This window comes from Labrus mixtus, chromosome 10 (genome assembly GCF_963584025.1).
Source record: "Labrus mixtus chromosome 10, fLabMix1.1, whole genome shotgun sequence".
Taxonomy (NCBI): domain Eukaryota; kingdom Metazoa; phylum Chordata; class Actinopteri; order Labriformes; family Labridae; genus Labrus; species Labrus mixtus.
Genome location: NC_083621.1, coordinates 9,716,195 through 9,738,901, shown reverse-complemented (window position 1 = coordinate 9,738,901; position 22,707 = coordinate 9,716,195). Strand labels below are relative to the sequence as shown.

The following is a 22,707-nucleotide window of genomic DNA, read 5'->3' as shown; positions in this document are numbered from 1 at the left end:
TGGCAAAGTGGACACACACATCCTATACTGCTTCAAACTGAAACATGTATGTGCATACACACTGATGCAGCTGAGTGTGTTCCCTGCATGCACACAGTTTCATGAAATATTGAAGGAGTCAAATCAACCAAAAGCCATTTCTGTCTCGTGTTAGCTAATACCGTATGAAGTATTACTATAGGTTACTGTGCATGTATGGCCAAGGTTAGCAAAGGATGCAGTTAAGGAATTTGGACGGACACAATAAAGACAATTCAGCATCAATGAGATGGTTAAAAGGGGTTAAAGGTTTTGCAGAAGAAAATAGAGATTACAGATGTTCCAGTGAGAGTTAATGTATTCAGATAAAGCACTACGACTGCACATTTACCTGAATGAATGGGTCAGTCTGAAGGTGCATGCTTGACAGTACAATCCCATGTATACCGCTGTGCATTAATAGCTTTCCATTATTTGAATCGGGCAGACTCTGCAGCCTTCAAGACTCTATTATAGAGCTGCTAATGCTTTAAGCTGCCTGAGTATTGTTATGTGTACAAAATCAATTAAGTGACTAAATAGGTCATTTATAGCTCAGCAGAGAAAATATGTGATCTAAGTGTATGTGTTTGCATGTGTGTGTGGGCTGCATCTTTCTTTAGAGTTAATTGAGATGGTGTGGGGATAATTAATCAGGTTAGTGATATTCTATTTGATGCTAAATTTACCAAAATTCACATTATTCATAATTAACAGTGTACTGACAAACACAGAAGCGAGAGGCAGATATTTTTTGTTCCAATGATATTATTTATGTTTTAACAGGGTTTTCATCCCACTCGCTGAAATACACAACTTGTTATAAAATAAGGAAATTGGACATCATGAGTGAACATGAAAAAAAAAAAAAATGTTCAAAGAGACATATTTTCAGTCGGACTTACAGACCCCTCGCGGTTCTGTCTGAGCCAGCCATGTTTGAAAATCATTTCAATATTCCAAACTTATCACCTGTGAGTCACTGTGACTGTGAGTCAGGTCGCTAGGTTTGGCCCTTGGGTGTGTGTGTGTGTGTGTGTGTGTGTGTGTGTGTGTGTGTGTGCGGGACGCATGGACGCGAGAAGGCGGGGTGTGCAGAAGTTGTTCATGTCGGGAGAGCGCACCGCGCGTCCAACCTATCCACACTCGGGAGCGCAAAGGAACATGTTTGTCTAATCTCGAGGCTACACAGACGCCTGTAGTAGATTGCAAGCAAGACTTCAATCAAATTCATGATCTTTTATCCGCAGAAAAGAGTAAGCGCTGATGTATCGATGAATTTCCACGGGAAACTAATCAGTGTCCTGCTGCTGGTGCTCCTCGCAGCGCAAGGTAAGACACAGCGCGCCGTGGATCGCTCCTCGGCTCGGAGGAAGTAGCATCATATTTGTGACTTTAGTAAACCATCAATATTAGAGCTAATGAGACAGATCTGTCATCTTGCTTTTCTTTAGCCAAACCTTACGTTGAAGTTCGAAGCCGACTCCCAAGTTACCGCCCGGGTGCGTTGGCTGAAATATCAGAGAAGATAAACAAGCGACTTAAAGCTCGACGACATAAGTTTTGAAAATTGTAAGCGGGCAAAGCATGCAAACTTTACTTATTTTTTTAAACAAGCGGGATGACGTGTAAAGCCAAACTTTGGCGCGATGATGACAACTGCAAACACGCTCATACGTTTTGGTGTAAAACGATGTGCCTCCTTGTTTGCGTCGTTTGCTGCGCCATCAAAAACGTCTCCTGTAAAATGAAGAACGAGGGCGAGATATCGTTGCCTTCCTGTCAAACAAAGCCTGTAAATAATCTTTTAAAACTTGCAGGCTATAGTCACTGCTGTGGGTAGATGTGAAGACTAATGAAACTTACATGACTTACATGTAGACGCATGGAGTAGGCTAATGGATGCATTTCAGCCTTCACACAGGGTTCAGTTTTCTTTGGAGATAATGATCTGTGGTCATGACATATAGCTTCATGGTTAATATCTCAGCCCCTCGAGCTACCGTGAAGCAGCCATCCATGCACATAACGAGCAAATGCATGGATGACATATGGTTCTTTTCTGCAGCAGCTCAGTGATTGTCAGTGTTTATGTTAAGCTATCTTCCTCCAGATGTGGAGGGATGTTACCCCCCCCCCCCCCCCAGGTCAGAGGCCATGGTTAAGGGTTTGATCAGTAGAATTCTTTATACTTTAAGTGGTTGCAAGTGAAAACCAAAAGTGTTCTTAGAATAAGCAAATATTGTAGTTATGAGGAAAAGTCAAATTTCCCCTGTGGTTTAGTTTGATGTCTGTAGCTTCTGACATTAAGATCACAGCAGTAGCACTCTCTCAGGTTGTCTCTGTTTTGTTTTTCTCCCCATTTGATCCATTAAGCTCGTTTCTTTTGTTTCCAAAATAACCTCTACACATTATTTCTCTCTCCCCCACCTCTGTTTCATGTATGGCTGACAGTCTCCTGGGTGCTTTAGAACAGCAGATTTTGAGATGATTCCACGAGTGGCTCTCAGGGGACCCAAACCAAAACAAAGAAAAGATAAATGCATGATGCAAAACTTTGTGCTGCATTCACATGCAGATGAATGGTTATTTTAATCCTTCAACTCTTGCACACTCACAAAGAGTAGGCCTACACAGTTTCTTGGGAGAACAACTTTCCCGATGGGACCGCAAAGCATAATGCGTATCTACCTATCTATCCATCTCTGTGGAAGATAAATGACTTGCTTTAAAGTCATAGTGCATATATTTTTGGCTGCCTCTTTGTTCTACAGTAAGTGCTGACTGCAGTTTTTTCACTTTCATGTCTGCCAGTCACTCAGTGTGGGACTGTAACGTGTGGGATGTCTCTGTAGATTTGAGATCTTTTCGATTTTTAGTAAGTTACCCTAAATAGGCACAGCACATAACTACAGGAGCAGTTAAGAAAATGTTTTTTTAATAATTTCACCTTCAGTAATTTAAACATTTGTAAGAAAACAAACTTTTTTCATTACTTGCAGACATAGGCCTGCTTCATATGGAATAACAGTGGGTTTGTTTTGCTTATCGTCTAGCTGTCATTTAGTATAAATATGCATTTCGAAATCAACTTAATAATTCAGCTCAAATTTAAAATGTCATTTAGAGCCTCCATGTATTTCCCTTGTTTTAGTCCAGCGGTCTTGTGTTAAACAATGATTTATTTGCCATTTTGTTGCAAATACATTTCAATAAAGCATTATCAAAATAACTAATAATAATAAAAAAAACTTTAACTTCCTGTAAAATGTTTCAAATGTCATGTCCTGCCTTCTGTCTTGTGATTGGTTATATAACTTTAAAGGCAAACTAACCTCACTCAATGGTCTTATGAATTTTTAAATGTTTTTTCTGTTTGTGGGGGGGGGGAGGGGGGGCTTTAATGTAGTGATGTGAAGAGAGAGAGTGGGGAATGATGTGTGGTAGAGGAGCCACAGGTCGGATTCAAACTCAATCCGCCAGCATTGTGGACTGTAGCCTCCATACATACACCAACCAATAGGCTACCAGCGCCCCATGGTTGGACACCGTGTCTTGACTGCATACGAGTGTTAGATTTTGCGTTGCATCGCGCATGGTGGGATGCTCACTGTCCACACTGCGTCAGTTAAGTATTTACTTCTTTGCTCTGTGAATTTCAGTTTTCCCTGGAAAACATCACAACATGTGGTGTTTTGTATTGAAGGAGGACAAACGGAAGATTAGTGCTTTGTATTGATGAGCTGTTGACAAAATTCACAACAACCAGGCTCCTCGATAAACGTCTCTTGGTGAGCTGGATAAAGCTTTTTTTCCAGTGTTGACACAGGTCTAAGCACATTCAATCACGGAAAGATGTCATTGCTTATCAAGTGACCGTGTGGAAAGGTTGGTTCAAACTTAGGTTCTTTAACATCCCTGCCTCATTAAATGAGCTTTTATGTGTAATAACAAACTGAATCAACAAAGTGTTTGTTCATTAAAATGTATTTTAAATACTAACTTACCCTTATACAAAACGGTAAGTTAGCTTAAAGCTAGCAAGTAGCTCTCTTGCTTTTGCTGTCTACTTAGCCCCTTATAAAGGGCCTGACTGATTTTATCCATTTTGATAGCAGTGAAATTATTTATAGTGTAAAACAAATGGAGCAAAAAAGGAGGGACTACATTTTGTCACCATGCTATTGCATTTGCCATTTTAGAGCAGCACGGTAAAGGTGGCCTGTTCAGCCATATTATTGCTTTGCTTGTGTAAATGTCACTTTCTGTGGTCCAAGTAAACGAGCCATTTTTCCAGGGAAGAAGTCAAACTGTGCTTAAACAGACTGCAAGAAGATGAATAATTCTGGTTTTATAGGTTGAATTGCTATATGATTTTTTTTTCGTGTTTTTTTTTTTAACATTAAAACCCTGAGTGCAGTGTTGAGTTTGTCCCAGATGTGATCCTCTGTGGGAGCAACACTAAGTGCCGTCGTACTGTCACGCTTCAGTTGTCATGTAAAAGACACTAGCTTCACACATCCTGCAACCTGATGCAGGTCAGAGATGAGGGGAAGGGATGTGTCTCTGTACCACACGTGGGATGGACTCTCACTCGCTGTCATTCTCTCCAGCTGGAGAGATTTGCTACAGCTGACTGCTTTGTCGTTCTGCCCTTGAACTGAACAAATTTCAAAAGGAACAAGAAAACGGTGTCGGAAAGGGATGACAGAGTGAATACTCTCACAGAAGAACAGATTTTGCGAGAGTGAAAGGGAATCTATTCTGTGTCCTTCCTCGTTGGAGGTGGATAACGCGGCTATTTCTGGGGGGCAACCCCAGTGAGATGAAAGGATATTGCCCTAACTACCCTCTTTTCTCCACTATGTCCTCTACATATCCTCTCCTCTCATTGGCTGTTTTTTTATGATTCTGTACTGGGGCTGTGTATGTAGATAAGTGCCTGAAAAACACACATTGACACACTCACACTCCCAGTGGGGGTCCGATTAGCAGGCGACAGAAGGTATTGTCTCCTGCCATGCAGGATCAGTAGGTTTGTCCCTGTGACAGAGGAAATGCTGATCCCACCATTCATGGGATTGTGGTATTTTATTCGAAATATTATCTGGTTGTAGAAGCTTGAATGTTAGGTGTGAGAGATCTTTACAGCATGGGGCTGCTAGTAGGAGTTATGACATTCATAATAAAGTCACAGCCAGTACAGTTGACTAAAGTGCACATCAGCAGACATTGACGGATTAAAATTTGTGAAATTGCATGATGCATTTCCCTGCAGCATCTTGACTGCATCATCCCCAGCAGAAATAGCTGAGAGAGATGTCCAGCCATGCCTGCATTATACTGATCTGATCCGCATCATGTTTCAGGCTTTATCTCACTTGACTGTGCATTTTAATAGGCTGTCTCTGTGTGTTGACAGACTAAAGAGGATCTGCCATTTGAAACAAGTGTGGGCTGCTAATTTTCCCAAAAGATACTCTAATGAAGAAAAGTCTCCTGAATCTCTTGAATCAGTAGAGGTTGTTGTGTGGCCACTAAAAGGCAAGAGTCATTCTTTATTTTTTTCCGTTTAAACCCATTTAGCTGTTATCTGTTTCTGCCTATATGGCGTTAAGTCTGTATGCGTTGCAGCCAGACTTAAATGCTCCTCTGAGCTTAGAAGTTGAGGACAGCTCCCTGGTTTTCCTCCCAGAAGCGATAGAGTTGCTTTACAGTCTGACAGGCAATCAGTGTGTACATGTGTGTTACTGTGCGTGTGGCTTAAGGACTGTGTGGCGGCCTGAGGATCCTCTTAACGCGATTGTCGTGTGATTATTGCAACTGAACCCCCTGCTCCTTTCCTCACACACGTACTAGATAACCACAGGCAGATGCAGCCCCCCTATGGATTGGCTTACCATCATACCCCCTTCCAACCACCCAGCACACACACTTTCATCCTCTGTTTCACACACACACACACACACTTTCACATATCCTGCTCCAGACAGCCCTTCTGCCCAAGTCCTCTGGGATATCCTGGTGTTGAGTGCTGGTGATGAACTGATTCATGCATTAGGATGGATGGAGAGATTAAGAAGTAGAAAAATAGAGAAGTGGTTGAGCAAACAACAGAGGCCTCAGATAATGGACAGGGACAGCTTTTTGCCACTAGTACTTCAGCCTGAACAGAGGTTTTTCTCAGTTGAACCAAGTTCCTTTCCTTTAATTGTCTTTTATATTTTCCCATGTGTCCAAAGTACTTTGTGTATGTCAAGCTGATGCAAGCTATTAAATGTTTCAGCTGTGCATGTAATGGGATTAATTATTGATGTATCTGTTTACTCAAGGTTGTTATCACATAAATTAGGCCTTTAATACAGTATGTCATGGCTGCCCTGTGTTTGGCAATATAGCCTAATGGGTGTTTGACGTCTTGGTAGTTGAACAGAAGTCCAGACTCAACACATGGAAACTTATAAGGAGAGGAATTAAGTAACTTCTCATTGTTTCAGACTTGTTTCAGACTTCAGCACTGACATCCATTCTACATTGTGTGAATGTGGAACGCTGAAATAAGGTAAGCCAGCCGTTGGTGGGTATAGCTGTTCAATATACAAAAAGGAAAAACCAAATGGAGGACGCCATTGCACGAGCTATGTTTCAGGGCTATCTCTTCAAGCTGTTAGACAGGAAGTTAAGTGATGAAAAGAGAGGCATGTAAGATGGAGCATAAAGGCCACTACACGTTTATTTGGGCGTATTAAAGCTCTTATGAAAATAAACAATGATGCAGTTAGTGATGCGAGAGCAACCAACTTTTTCACTCTGATTTCTACCAACACACAAACCCAAAACTTTTACTTTTAACCTGACAGTTAAATTCAGATTAAAAGTCTTAACTGGTCGTGCTGAAGCTCATTTGACTCACTAAACTAGAGAAAGTCTCAGAGTGGGACATAAGAGGGAAAGAGAAGCAGGTATTGAGATTTTTACTATAAAATGTGTTTCTAAAACTAGTAACTAAAAAAAAAAGAAAACGGGAAACTAAAACTACACATTTTTTATTTCTTCAAAATCAACACTTTTTATTTGAATGTGCTTTTTTCAAAAGCTATCTTTATGTATTTAGTTTTTGAATACAAATTTGAAGCAAGACATTTATTTGTTTCAATATTTATTCATTAGACTTATTGTATGATTATTATATTATCAGAGTACCCTCTACTTTTGGATTAATCTTTCTTAATCATCATACAATGAATCACACAACAAGTAAGAAGTGAATATGGTCCAGTACTTCGCTTGAGTACATTTTCTAGAACCACACCTCGTTCATTTTTTATTTGAATGCCCCTGGCCTAGCGGTTAGGTCGCTCCCCATAAATAGAAGCTGTAGCCCTCTAAGCAGGGCCAATGGTTCAAGTCCGACCTGCGGCTCTTTTCTCACAGGTCATTCCCCACTCTCTCTGATGTCCTACTCTATCCGCTGGTCTATTCAAATAAAGGCAAAAGCCCCAAAATTAATCTTAAAAAATAGAAACAAAAGAACTGTGAAACTTAAATGGGCTGGGATCCATCAGCTGCTCTAGAATGAAAAAAATATTTTTTGTTTCTTTGTTTTTGCACAAATATGCTCTGCTCTAAATAGAGCATGGTTTTGGTTTTCTGCTTTAGTCTTGTGGTATTATTGAGATGCGCAAAGCTTTATCTAAGCCTGTAGCCAAAGCAAGCTGATGGTCCCCTCTTGTTGAGTTGTAACACCTTTTTGGATTCCCTCATGTTATCATCAAAGCTCTTTCTTTGACAGAGCCAGCCAGACACTGGTTTTAGAAAAAAAAAAAAACAGAACATTTTCCCGCATCATCTGTTTCACTGTGAGAGCTTCCTGCTCACAATGCATCAGCTGTACTGTGTAGTACAGAAGCAGGTCTTCCATTGATCCATCCAGCCATTTTCCTTTCACTTAACCTTGTCTGGGTCAGCAGCCCAGCATCCTTTCTTTGAAAATTTCCTTCCTCTTGATGGATCTTGAATTTTTCCAGTCAAAGTGGAAAATGACACTCCAGAGGAAGATATTGTTGGGCTTCTTGTTTTCCACCATGAGAGACTCCTGTCAGAATGGCAGGAACTTTGAATTAAGAAGCTCATCTTGCTTCAGTTTTTAATGTATCTTTAAGAAAGGTCCGAGCGATGTGGCCTAATGATAAAACCTCAGATTTTTTCACACCAGCAAGTTTCGCTTTTATTTTATCACTGAAATTAAACAAAAGCAAACTGATGTCCCTCCGAGGGTTAATGAAGTCACCTAAATGTCTCTTTTGAGGTTAAAATGCAAGCTGTAAACTTGCAGTTTCAAGCTACAGCTAAAGTACAAATGAGGCAGAACAACTTCAGCAAAATACGTGTGGCTGGGTGGCACATACCTGGGACTCTGTAGGAGGTAAACAAGGAGGGAGATTATGAACTACAGGAGCGCAAAGGGAGTGGCAGAGTAAGTTAAAGACAAAATCTCGATTTTCATTGTTGAACATCTTGATTTTCCACAATCCCGACTTACTGATAACTGGTATTTTGCCAAGCCCTACTTTAAGATTTACTACAGTTGTCAAGTTATTAGATCTAATGTTTCCATTATCTCATTGCTTTCCCACCACTTAGAGCTCCAGGCTTTTTGTGAAAGCAGGGCTGAGGATTAGCTGGATAATTTATTACAACTCACCACCTCTGGGCAATGGATATCTTCCCTGAGAGGTCAGAAAGCTGCTTTCTAGTTCCTCATGGTACCTTGACTTGGAATAACCATCAGTAATGGTATTTGTAACATATACTCAGTCGGACCCGGTTAAAATGTGGGACGCTTTCATTTGTAAATGACCAGGTCAGATTTTATACGTCTAGTGAATACCAACTTTTCTACAAAGGTTGCTTAGGTAACCATGTAGGTTCGTTACTAAGTATCCTGGTGACACGGCTCTCCATCGTGAAAGCATGCATCCTTCCGTCAATATTATCTTGAAGTCGGAACACTTCTGTCGCACCAGACAACCCAGTGGCTGAGAAGGAGGATTTGCTGCAGCAGACTGGTTTACCTCCTTATTCAGGCTACAAGTCTGAAATCTGATTTGCACTTCCACAGAGTCCAGATTGAAATTTGAGCAACTTTCAAATGTGACTTGTATTCGATTAGCAAAAATTACATTCTACACTTTGTTTTGGCTGTTAAGTCTTTCTGGTTTCAATTTTAACATGCAAAAACATGGAATTGAGCCAAAATGGCTGCTAATTCAAATTATAATCTGTTTGAATGGCCAACAAATATAAAGACCTCAATCAGCCAACACAAAATGATTGAAACTGAAACTGAACAATGTAACAAATGCATTTCAACTTGAAATGTATATATACATTCAGTAAGTTATAAGTGTGCGTCATTATAAACTGGTGAACCATTTACAGCAATACAATAACATAAAATACCACGCTGACAGAAGATAAAGATCTGTCTTCAGGGAGATAATAAATTATGTGACAAAAACTGTTTTGCTAAATGTGTTGGTGCTGACAGATAGCGCTTTAGCAAGACTATTTCATAATGTACCCACATTTCAACACAGTTGTTTTTATGAAAAGTCTTGGTGCATGTTAACACCAGGTTGTATTAGAGCACAGTCCATGTAAACACCTGAAATCTTCAATTGGAAGGACTTCAGTCAGAATAAAAATAAAGTGGGCGTTTAACCACAGCTAATGCTGCTGGCATGCGAGATCAACAGACCTCCAGCCTCACTGCAGGAGAGAAAAGTAGACATTTTCACGGATTACTAAAACAGCAGCTGCGACTGCAGTTCTTTAACAATCAACATTACCTCCCACTTCAGAGAGACAAAAATCCAAAACTCTGATAAGGCCAGAGTGTTGCAGCAGGTTGTTACACTTTGACTTCTTCTATGATGGGCATGTGTATAATATGGCAATCTGTAGCTACTTCTTTAAACAAAGGTTATTTCAGCTGTACCTGCAGTCACATGAATTGGCACTGTTGTATCATTCATATAATTAATAGTTGGAGTCACCTCCATCTCATTCTATCTCATTTACCTTTAAGCCTGCTGTGCTGGCTGACTGTCTTATGTTACCATCATTTATCAGTGCTGAGGATAAAGTCAAAGACAATGTTAAAAGTATCCAATTATTTTGATGTGCAACTATGTTTTTAAAGGGACATTTCACAAGGTTTGTTTGGATTACTGTGTTTCCTCTGTCTCAATGGTGGAGAGGAGCTCTGTGAAGGAATCCAACAACACAGTGTTTATTTTTATCCAAATGATCACTTGTCCTATCAGAACATCTGCAGTGACCCTGTCTTTTTGAATTGTCCTGTTTCTTTGTATAAAAAGGACTTTTTTTTATAACATATGCAGATAATCTGACCTCAAAACTCTCACATCTTTTCAGATGAAATCATGTAAGCAAGAATTTCATGCCTCAGTGAAAACAAATCATATGCAGTGAGTCAAATCAAAAGGTAAATGTACACAAAGTATATAAATAGGCACATGTGCATACACATTGGCCCACATGTAATGACATATGTGTACAGCATATAGACAAGCACTCATACATGAAGACACACAGGTCCAAGCGTGCACCATATGCTTAGTCGAATGGTCACAGCACATGCGGTAATTGCCTTGGATCCTGTTGTGCGTCATTCAACATGTCACAGTCAGGGCATCAAAAACCCTGGAGAGCGAAGACACGCTATCTAGCTTTTCTCTGCTTGTTCTTGCAGCCACTTTCCTCCTCCTATCGGCGCGCTCTCGCTCCCTCTTTGTACCCCTTTTTCCATGCACTCACACACACACACTGTCAGCAGTGTATTATTTGAGGGTAATTAGTTCCTTCAGTGTCCACCACTTGCTCCCAGGCTCATCCTGTTAAGCACATGCCTGATCAAAGAGCTTCCCACAGGCCATGGGTCTATCTGCTCTTTTAGGCTCCTGTTGCCGCAAGAGACAGAGACAGACTCAGTGTTTGGTTAGCTAATTCTAAATCAATGTGGCTCTTTAAGAGTGGAATGCATGCCTGCTCGACTTAGCTTCATCCCCATCAGAACAAACCCTCATTACTTTGTTACAGCATTAGAAAGATGGGATGGAAAGGCACACTGTTTCGTTATCAATGACAGTTCTGAACCTTACTTCTTAAACTAGGGGAAAGTGAACTGTTACAAAGCCAGAACCATTTCGCTCATCATGACTTATGGAGCATATTTGGACAATCCAAATGGTAGACTGTGGAAAGCAATGTTCACTATTTAGAGGGTGACAGCTACTAGATAAATATTTAATATCCATTCATTGTCTGCGGATGATACATCATAATGACCACGTCACTTAACTTTTTATGTATTACATCACAATGAGATTGTGTATGTCTGAGAGAGAAGTTTGAAAAACTATTGGAGGATTTGTGTTGACATCTAACCTTAATAAATCGCAACCTTAGAACCAATTGGCTATCGTGGATATTCATATTTCTGGGAGCGATTGCCAACTCCTCTGAGCCTTGGGATCTGGCTACAACTTTCTATCAATTCATAGCCATTGTCTACAGTCAAATTAGCAACTTTAAATAGTTGGGTTTGTGGGCTTTCAGGATTGCCTGAAAAGGATTGTGTTCCACCCCTTTTGCTCTCCACATAGGGGTTGATACTAGGGATGAGCATTTACAGTCATTTTAATTTCCGAGTAGTAACATTACATTAAGAATGCGTAATTCATTTAAAGAAATGTGTACATACAAAAGTAATGTTGGGTATGGCTCTCCTGGACCCACTCCCCTGCGGCAGTCTTGAGGAGGTCCACCATGTTTTTTTACAGTGTGCTGCCGATTACTTGAAAAATGACATGACCAAGTATTCGTACCATCCTTTGTTGCTTGTTTTAAAAATAAAAAACAGCTCACTTCCGATAGCCTTATCCTGCCCTGGGCGTTCTACATTTTCATGAAAAATGTGTAAATGGAGAGTAGATTAAATATGAACTCTTGTCTTTTTTACTTATCGCCAACAAATGTTCCAATTTTGACATTATTACATTATTTGGTTTTATAAACAGGACAATCAGCCTCATGTGTACTTTACTTTAATTTGTATAATTGTATTGGTACAAATTACCGGCCTATCATTTTCAGTTTACCCAGCTAAGTCACGAGTGTGACTGCCTCCTCTCTACTGCTCCCACACACCCTACTGGGGTTTTCGAAGACTGCAGCCTGCTCCTGCAAGATTGCAATGCAGTCCTCGAGCCCTCAAAAAGTAAGGTACAAACCAAGCAATTAAACTCAACATCTACTGTACATGCAATACATGGAAAGTTTTTTTTGGTACTCCCCAATGCCCCCAATGGACAGAGTTACAACCTACAACCCAGAAATAACCTCATTAAGTTTGGAATCTGGATAAAGAAAGACATTTTTATTGCTATTAATGATGCCCCTCTGGCTGATAATTCTACTTTTGGAGCTACATCAGAGTGTGAACAAGTCTGTTTTCTGGGCTTTAATATGGAAGTATATCTGTGTCATCTGCGTCATTATAGAACTGAATATTTATACACTGAAATTGTGTGTCTGAATTCAACTCTTTACATTTTTAATTTTCATTATTTTTCAGTTTTCACAAATTCAGAATAAAAACTTTAAAAGCTAATAATTCAATAGACCAAATTAAACTAAATACAATTAAACAAAAACGCTAACTTAAATGTTTTGAACATCATGAACATTATTCCTGCTAAACTTCAGCTTGTTAGCTTTGTTGTTATGGAAGGCAAACATGAAGACATAAACGTGTAGCTAAAGAGCCCTCTCATGGTAAAGTCTGTCCTAACAGAGCTGCTAGCATGACATAGTCTCTTTGTAATGTGCACTTTTTCAAACCTTTCATGTGCTGTAGTTTTAACTTGGTTTCTGTAAAGGAGAATGTACATGTGCATTAGCATATACTAGATCTTCACATATAGTCTTTAATCAAACTGAAAAGTTTCATTAAGTTTTGCTTGTTACTTTCCAGTGGTCATATTTTTTCTCTCATATTTCTCATATTATTCTCATATTTCTCATATTTTTTGCACAGCATAAAATAAAATAAAAGTAGCATGTAGAATCCGCTGAGGTGAAAGGTCACGGGTTATAATTAACTGCCTTCAGATTAATACTACTTAAATCTTCAGTGGCAGGACAAAGCAGGGAATTGGGGAAGTGACTGTGCCAAGAGAGAAAAAAATATTGGCTTAGTTTTTTTTTTTTTAAGTCACAGTGAACAAAAGGTCCAATTAATTGACTGATTATAATTGCCCTGTTTTAACCTTAGCCAATTAGAGGCTTAAACAAGGTTCTGGCAGTGCAGTGAATAAGGGAGTGGCGGGCAGTTTTCAAGTCAGGTACCAAGAGCTGAAATTACACAAGCGTCTCAGGAGAGAGGCCTTTTCATTAAGCTTTAAGACTCAACTCATCTCTGCCAGTGACCTCAGAAAACTTCTGGAGAGCTCTGAAGCCACTGTGGTATAATTCAATGTCGTACCCATTGTGTATTGGAACTGGATCAGATATGTTTTAATACTTTTAGTACGTCAACTCATCAGGATTATTCTGCCTGTAAAAATGAGACCAACAACTTCATTAAGTAAAATCAAAGCAGTGGAAAATATTTGGGAGAATAAACATGAGTGCGGAAAGGCGGTGTGACCTGATTTTTTATTCACATCAGTGGACTTGTGTTGCTTATGCCTCCATGATCTGCATCCTGTTTTTTGTGTGATCTTTCTGAACTTAAAAATTTGGTAAAGTTAGGAGTGAGCAAGTTTTAAATCTAATGTATAGGTTACGTATATAAATACTTTTTCATCGCATGTTTTCCATTTTGCTGCAGCCTTTAGTTCACAATGTACTGTTGACCTTTATGTGGGTCTTAATTTTGTCTTGAGTTATGTGCTTGTTTGTGTCTGGTCATTGTTTCATGTGCACCAGATGTTATGATTATGTAAGTGTTTTAAATTGGTCTAGATTTTTTGGTTTGGTAGGCATATTCCACCACTGACATGATACAAACATTTTTTTCAAAACCTGTTAATTGTGCAAGGCCTAATACTATGATCATTGTGTTTATGCATAATCAACACACTTCAGATGCAGACACTTCTTCATATGACCTGACAGGGGAATAAAGTTCACGTACATCATCATTTCCCTGATCCTGGCAAGTTTAATTTTGCGAAACTAGACAGACTGTAATCTAAGGTGTCTGCAGGATATTCATCCATACTCCCAATGGAAATAAAAAGACACATTGCTTCGTAAGATTACTGTAAACAGTGACAGTGAATATGAAATATTTGTCTTGGGATATACTGTTGGTTCTTCATAGAAAAAAAGGATGCTTCAATAAAGAGCCAGCCTGAAAGTCCATCCCTTACTGAAGGTACATGAATAAGCTGGCTAAAGGCGGCAGTAGCTTAGTCTGTTGCCGGTTTAAGTCCCGTTGTGGACCAGGTCTGAAAATTGGTCTGGTAGCTGTTCACCTCCTGAGCACTGACGAGGTGTCCTTGAGCAAGGCACCGAACCCCCACCAGCTCAGGAGCGTTTGTGCATCTGTGTGTATTTCAGCCTATGTGTGTGTAGCATGAACAACAAAAGAGTGTAAAACTGAATTTCCCCTTGCGGGATTAATGCTGGGTATGGGAGAATGTCCCTCCGACAAAAAAGCTATTACTTCAATTGAAAAAAAAACCCTAAAAAAAAAAACCCAAAACAAGCATCCTCCTACCCGATATAACAATCTTATTATTCAAGCTAAGGTCAACTAGTTCTGTAGGCTGCAATTAATCATTTCGGTTTATATTTCTAATTCATACTTTTTCTTTTGTCAGTCATGAACTTTTTGGCTAACTGTTTACCCTCAAATCTTTGTAACTTAGACAGCAGAACATGTCAGTATTAAACTGGACGTACAAATTATTAGGGTATGATGAAGACAAAATACAAAAAATACAAAAACAATACGGTGAACCAGTTTTCCATTGCTGCTGGTTTTCACAGGGTAAACCAACTCACTGATAGAAAGTTTCCCATTAAAGAACCATGTTTTATTTAGTTGTTGTCAAGGAAACAACCTTTTCGATGGATGTGGCTATTTGTGTGTATATGTGTGGTTCCCTATTTGCCCTTTTATTGAAGCATATTTTCGTAGGTTTCTAAAATGGTTCGTTCAGCTTTGTAAGTGCAATTTTGAGGTTTCAGGACTGTGTTGAATAATGTGTGAATCACTTCATGGATTGGAGGCTATGGTGGGAGACATTGACTCCTCCTTTACAAAAATATGTTTTTTATTACATTTTATGTAATTTCCCTCACCTGAAAAATATATTTAAAGAACATGGAATATAGTGTGACTCATTCCCAATGGTGTCATGTGTTTAGCTTGAAGAAAAGGTTGAGCAAAAATTAATATTTTTTATTGATTGAAACGGAAGAGAATAAGATAAAGGTACAGAGGATGTTAAAACAGAAGACATTGCGTGCTACTCTTTGTAATATTGTGGTAATGGACAGAGGATTGAAAGCCCTTTGAAGCTACTGGCATAGTGTTTCTGAGGATCTGCTGGTGGTGTGAGTGTGTGCTGTCCCAAGTGAGGCCACATTTTCTGCTTGGACAGGCGTGGCCGTATGTGCCACCCAAGGCACAAGTGTTACTACTGGCAGTTTTCCTACAATATGACCTTCAGTCAGGGGCGGACTGGGATAATAATTCAGATTGGGAGTTTGACTTATCCCAGGCCACCCTCTCCACATGAACCACTAATTGTGCAGGCTAACTGTGTCCCTAGTTCTACATTTCGCTTTAGTTCAAACAGATGCTATAATAGTATAATAATAATAATAGTTCAACACAAATGTTTATTCACCCGTCTCAACAAACCAGTCTGTTACCAAAGTTGAACAAAAAACATGTGTAGACTTTTGCTGTGTCTGTGGCCAGGCCTTTTCTCTTTTTTATTCTTTCCCTCTTCGTTCCACCTCTCCTTTTCTTGTGACCGTCCATTTCACCTGGCGATAATGTTGTCAATGTCAGTTGAAAAGCAGCAGCTGGACTGTTGCTATGTGTGTCATGAGGGATGCTACAGAATGATATCATTTTCTGCTGACGGTGGCCAGGACACCACAACAACCCGCTGAGCACAGTAAACCAACCGCTAGAGTCTTACTCGCATTTTATAATCCATGCATTCAGAAAGGTCTATTCACTCATTGTTACAAAAAATAAATGTTTGTCTGAATACTTTGACGCAAAATAATTGCTGCTTAAAATTACCTCTTGTGGCAAGCCATGGTATGGCAATCTAGACTAACCTAGACCACTACTGTGAGACTATTGACAGGATAACCAAACAGGCTTATAAGACAGCTGTACAAGTATGGTTTCTTTCTCTGTTTCACTAGGGTGCTTTACATCCAAGGGGGAGGACAGACTGTTTCGGAGGTTGTTCAGGAGGTACAACCAGTTCATCCGACCGGTGGAGAATGTATCTGACCCAGTCACCGTGGAGTTTGAAGTCTCTATATCTCAGCTGGTCAAAGTGGTAAGATGAAATTCAACAACTTATTGTCTCTGTTTAAAAAAACTATACGTTATACAAGTGTAATTTAACCAAAACACCTTTCTCTTACTGGCTAATCTACCCCTTTATGATTTTACAGGATGAGGTCAATCAGATTATGGAAACCAATCTGTGGCTGAGACATGTAAGAGATGTATAAGCTTTGTGTGACATGGTCAGTCACTTTTTCTACAAGGTGAATTTTGCTAAATCATTGTCTGTATTTTAGGTCTGGAATGACTACAAACTAAAATGGGCTCCAATTGAGTTTGATGGGATTGAGTTCATACGAGTTCCATCCAATAAGATTTGGAGGCCAGACATCGTATTGTACAACAAGTAAGTTTAAGAACTTTAAAGGGGTCATATTATGCTTTTTCTGGTTTTATATGCTCTTTAATGTGTTTTCCAAGTGTTCTGTGCATGTTTAGTCACATCTATTTGCAAAAATTCAAAGTCCGCAGAAATGTTCCATGTTCATCTTGACTACTAACAAATACACAACTTTTAACAAGCCATCTTTATCAGGAATGATTAAGTTCGATTTTCTACAAATGCTCAGTGAGTGTTTGTGCCATGTGTGTCAATCTAAGTACTCTTTGGAAAGACGCTGTAGCAGCTATGTTTTAATTGACATCATCCAAAATCAACTCATCAGCTATTACAGAGGGGTAAATCCACAACAAAATCCTCAACAACACATGACGTGTTAATACTGATTCAAAAGCTACATCAGCTACATCCTGTTAGCAGTACAGAATAAATGCTTCAACCACTTAGCGATATCTTTTTGAATCACTGCCCCTTATTAAAAAAATGGTTGTGATTTGCATGACCAAGGCCAGGTTTGATTGAAATCTGTCTGAATCATAGTGGGCCCAAATTTTTCTGACAGACCATTTAAAAATGAGTTCAAAGTTGATTTATCTAGTTCCTAGGTAAGGACAATCTCAGATTGGTGTATAAATGATCATGTTATTGATTTTATAGCCACCAACAAGATGGCTTTCTTCAGTCTATCGTCATTAGTCCAACAATGTGATCATTCTTAGTCTAAATGTAGCGTTAGCCCTCAAGCTGCAACATTCTTACGTTATTTATTTATTCTCTCTCCTGACCTTTTTAGCTAAATGTTGAAATGGCCTTTGAGTAAAATTATATTTTCGTCTAATTTAACACTCTTTTAGTGCTGTAGGTGACTTTCTTGTGGAAGACAAAACCAAGGCTCTGCTGAAGTTTGATGGCACCATTACCTGGGTTCCTCCAGCTATTTTCAAATCCTCCTGCCCCATGGACATCACTTACTTCCCCTTTGACTACCAGAACTGCTCCATGAAGTTTGGCTCCTGGACCTATGACAAGGCCAAGATCGACCTGGTGCTTATTGGCTCAAAGGTCAGAAAGAGTCACTGGGTCATCATGAAAATATTTGGGGTGTAAAGAACTAGCAATTGTTGAAATATATGGAAGAACATACAGTATCAGTGCTAAGCAAAAAAACAACTATTTCATGTCCAGTCTTCTATTTAGACTAAAAGGGAATGACTTCTACAAAATGTCATCCATTTTTTGCCAGAAAGTTGTCTTCATTGTGTCTTCAAGTGTATTTTGTCTATGTAAATTCATTGGATTAAACTAAAATTGTTATTTGCTTCTCTTTAGGTGAACCTGAAAGACTTCTGGGAAAGTGGTGAGTGGGAGATAATTGATGCACCAGGATACAAGCATGACATCAAGTACAACTGCTGCGAGGAGATCTACCCTGACATCACATACTCCTTCTACATTCGCCGCCTGCCTCTCTTCTACACCATCAATCTCATCATCCCATGCCTCCTCATTTCCTTCCTCACAGTGCTGGTCTTCTATCTCCCGTCTGACTGCGGCGAGAAGGTCACCCTGTGTATCTCAGTCCTCCTGTCTCTCACTGTGTTCCTGCTGGTCATCACTGAGACCATCCCTTCAACGTCTCTCGTCATCCCTCTTATCGGAGAGTACCTCCTCTTCACTATGATTTTCGTCACCCTCAGCATAGTAATCACTGTGTTTGTGCTGAATGTCCACTACCGCACCCCAATGACTCACACAATGCCGGAGTGGGTGAGGTCTGTGTTCCTCGGGGTGCTGCCCAGGGTGATGCTGATGAGGCGGCCCATCGACCAGGGCTGCTCCTCGTCTGCTATCACAGCAGGAGGAGGGAGCATTAGAGGAAACAAGAAGAGAAAGAACAGCATAGGAGGAGGAAGTAGCTCAGCAAGTGTTAGTGTTGGAGGAATAACTGGGGGCGTACCATGTCCACCGCTGGATGGTGCTGCAGCAGGAGGAGTGTCAACCTCAACTGGTGGCCCCATGAACTGTGTGGAGTACGGTGACCTGAACCGGGACAAGAAGCGGGATATGAACAGGAGGTGCCCTTACAGAGGCAAAGAGGTACCCACTCCTGTCCCTCCCCCCATGGGGCCACCCCCACCTCCCCAGCCACCCCAGAACCAGGGGCCCCAGGAGTCAGAGCTGCCCAAGCTACCGAGGCAACTGAATACACCTTCACCAGTCAACGCTGTTGTTGCCTTTTCTGTGGTTTCACCAGAGATCAAGCAGGCCATTGAGAGCGTAAAGTACATCGCGGAGAACATGAGGACTCGCAACAAAGCCAAAGAGGTACAGACATGGCTTAATATCTGACAGTTGACAGTTTTGTCAAGCCCGGATTTTAAAAAAGTGCTGCTGTGCTTCTCTTTGTATGTAACAAGCAGAGTGGAAGTGTGTTTTGAACTGTGTTTGCCCATCTTCTATCCCTCTAATGAACCCTCTTAATAGCAGCAACATAAAGAATTGTGCCATATAGTAGCCTGTCTATAAGTCTATGGCACAGTCCTTTATGATCCTGTTATTAAGAAGGTGCATTACATGGATAGAAGATGGGCAAAGCAAGTTCACAAAGCACTTCCACTATGCTTGTTAATTACAAAAGGACTCACAGCATCACTCCTAGTTTTTTTAGTTGGTCCATGGCGCAGTCGCTCTCAGTATCCTTAAGTTAGCAACATGACACCTGAGTGTCTGACCACACTTCATTATTAGACCAAGTCTCTGGGCTGTATCCACTGCAAGTTCATCTGCTCATTACAGAGCGCGGGTGCTGAGGGTAAGAATGTCAACTGTGTCGGGTGGAAAAAAATTCACACTTGCACTGTGTGTCAAAGCACTTTGCACCAGGTGTCAGATGGTGCAGATGGTTTTGGCCTCTATTATAGTAAACTGAAAAACTGGCTTTGACAGTTATTTGGTCTAAAAAAGGGATGTAAAGCCCTAATCTTAGCCCTGTTTAAGCCCTGCTACAAAATCAACAGATTAAATGAAACAGTATATAGTTGCACCGCTACTTTTTTTTGTCATCTGCAAATCATTAGGAACTTCTTTTTCTTTGCATTTTAATTAGCGCCCCTCAATAGATCAAGAAATCCACTCAAGGCTGCACCATTTATTTTGGGAAATTTATTTTCCCATTTGAGTTGCAGACTCACTCAGCAGGGGGTCTAATAACACTGTAATACCTTCATCTTGAGCTCATTGAAGTCTGCATACTGAAACAATTGAATTAGTCTTGCTTAGAAGTCTGTAGCATGTTGGGAAAATAGCATTTCCCCACATCAAGAGATATTGTTCAGGTAAGGGTAGACTTAGAGTGAAATTCAAAACCATTCAATGATTCCTGTAATTCTTTCATTTGACATATGTGTAAAAAAACAAAATCCACAATTTTTTGTAGTTTATAAAATATATATAAATGTCCACATCAGGTGGCAGTGCTAAAGTCCTCAAACTTTACCATTTCAGCAATTCCTTAATTCCATAACATATAACTGCACTTTCACAAAAACAGATCAATCTCACAATGTGAATTTTGTTTTAAGACATCTTTGCAGCGTCTTGAGTATGAACACAAAGCAAACCAGTCAAAGTCGCACAAGAGCAAGTCACTACATCGGCTTAGATGACGGATGCTGTCCCTTCTAATCCTGAATCTAAAATAATTCAAAACCATGCAGGATTGTTTTTTTTTATTTTTTATTCCCAATTTGTACACAGCACACACAAAAGAGCTTTATTATGTGTGTTATCTCTGTGGTGCGTGAATTTCTTTGTATCTTACTAAATGCTGTAAAAAGCATTTATACAGGGCTATAAAGGGAGGGTAAAGCTGCTTGCTTGTCGCAGATGGAGGGCTTTGCGTACGCCTCCTGCACACTCTGGATGGCCCTGATATGTTTGTTGCCTCGGCTCCATCTTTTCTTAGCCGAGCTGGGATCTTTCTTTGATGCATGCAGAATAGCCTCACTGCCTGTATAGTCAGACAATGGCATTACGGTCAGTGCAGCCATGATCCTATTGTCCACACCTGACTGGGGGACATTCATACACACACACACACTGTACTATCTATGGCCAAATGCACACAAGGTAAATACAGGTGGTATTTAAAGCCTAACTTACATACATCCACTTTTAGCCTTAAACCAATGGTGATGGCACAATGAAATCCAGAGAATGTGGCCGTTTGTTGGTCCACTTTTTTTTACAATTATTGTTAAACCAAGGTCACTGGAGGTATTGTAGGGAGGGGGAAGGGCAAAAGAGAGAGGAGAGAGAACAGAGGGAGAGATGAAGAGAGAGAGAGAGAGCAAAAGTGAGAGGAGACTAAGTACAGAGAAGGAGAGAAAAAAAGAGAGTAAGACAGAAGGAGAAGGCGAAGGCGAGCGAGAAAAGAAAGAGCGAAATGGAGAAGAGAGAGGGAGTGAGATGTAAAAATCGAAGGGATGAGAGGGAGACAGAAAAAGAAAGAGGGCGAGAAAAAGAGAGGACAAAAAAAGAGGAAACAAAAGTGTAAGAGAGAGAGAGAAGTTAAAAAAAGAGAAAGAAAGAAGAAAGAAAAGTGAAAAAGAGCAGCAGGAGACGGGGAGAAAAAAAAAAGAAAGACTGAACAAGAGATAGAGTTAGAGAGCAGGAGAGAGAAGAGCTGTTGTGGTTGAATTTGTGTGCTATGGATAATTTATATGTTTTACTTAGTCTTTTATTCCTTCCCTTTCCAGGTGGAGGATGACTGGAAATATGTGGCCATGGTCATCGACAGGATCTTCCTGTGGGTTTTTGTGACAGTGTGTGTACTGGGAACACTGGGACTCTTCCTCCAGCCACTCATCAGCTTCTTTAAATGAGACACTTTTCTTTCTCACGTCTCTTTCTCTCTCTCTCTCTCTCTCTCTCTCTCTCTCTCTCTTTGTCAACTTCTGTGTGTCTCTGAATCCCTATTTGATTTACTTTTGGGAATTATCCCTCCCACAGCTCTTTCACATCACACAACTGAGATGTCTTCTTTCTCCTTTTCTAGCTTTTGTCTCTTCTCCTCTTTCTCCTTTCTCGTTCTCCACAATCAGCATTCAGCTGTCTGCTTCCTCGTATGACTTATCCTCATCTCCCTATTTCTCATTTGCATTGCACTGCCAATTTGCGCTCATTGCTTTTATCAAGTCTCCTCCCTCACCGTCATGTTTTTTTTCTTTCCGGAAATGATTACCACATCTGTTCTTCTTTCCTTTTCTTTTTTTTAACTCTATTGACCTGCCACTGCCTGCAGCTTATCTCTCTGTGTCCATTTTTCTCTCCCCCGAACATCACCTTTCAGTCAGTGTTATTGTACAGTCTTCTATTATGTTTAACGATGTCAGGTTATTTAAGTTGTTAATATGATCATTTCTATAGACCTCTTAAGAATCAAGTTGCTGAGAGAAGAACGTAAATGTCTTTTTGTGTTTTGCAGTACAGTACCACTTTGACACTGTAAACCAGTACAATAAAGACAATGCACTTTGAAGACATGTGGTACAACATATCAGTGTATAATCGCTACTAGAAGACAAACACTCCAATATTTTACGACAGCTGGTTGTGATATATATAATGTTGTGATCTGAGGACGTTTTTAAGGCTGCCACCTTTCCTTTTTTGTCCGTTGTCAGTTTTCATGTTTACCTCTGTAAACATTTTT

The 22,707-nt window shown here is 40.1% G+C and overlaps 1 protein-coding gene across 2 annotated transcripts; it reads left to right on the top strand.

The window, feature by feature from the left end:
• The first annotated feature begins 1,122 nt into the window (after window positions 1-1,122).
• chrna6 (cholinergic receptor, nicotinic, alpha 6) lies at window positions 1,123-22,707 on the top strand. 2 transcript variants are annotated; one of them, XM_061047997.1, is made up of 8 exons: window positions 1,123-1,350; window positions 16,504-16,643; window positions 16,762-16,806; window positions 16,891-17,000; window positions 17,849-18,056; window positions 18,324-18,351; window positions 18,517-19,319; window positions 21,752-22,707. In XM_061047997.1, the coding sequence occupies exons 1-8, from the start codon at window positions 1,251-1,253 to the stop codon at window positions 21,875-21,877; spliced, it is 1,560 nt and encodes a 519-aa protein (XP_060903980.1). In that variant the 5' UTR covers window positions 1,123-1,250; the 3' UTR covers window positions 21,878-22,707. The 2 variants fall into 2 exon arrangements, with proteins under 2 accessions (XP_060903980.1, XP_060903979.1); XM_061047996.1 differs by having other exon boundaries at window positions 18,324-19,319.

Coding starts and splice junctions, on each gene's coding strand:
- chrna6 (XM_061047996.1), top strand. CDS start 1,251: ATGATCTTTTATCCGCAGAAAAGAGTAAGCGCTGATGTATCGATGAAT. Junction 16,644..16,761: donor TATCTCAGCTGGTCAAAGTG/GTAAGATGAAAT, acceptor ATGATTTTACAG/GATGAGGTCAATCAGATTAT. Junction 16,807..16,890: donor CCAATCTGTGGCTGAGACAT/GTAAGAGATGTA, acceptor TCTGTATTTTAG/GTCTGGAATGACTACAAACT.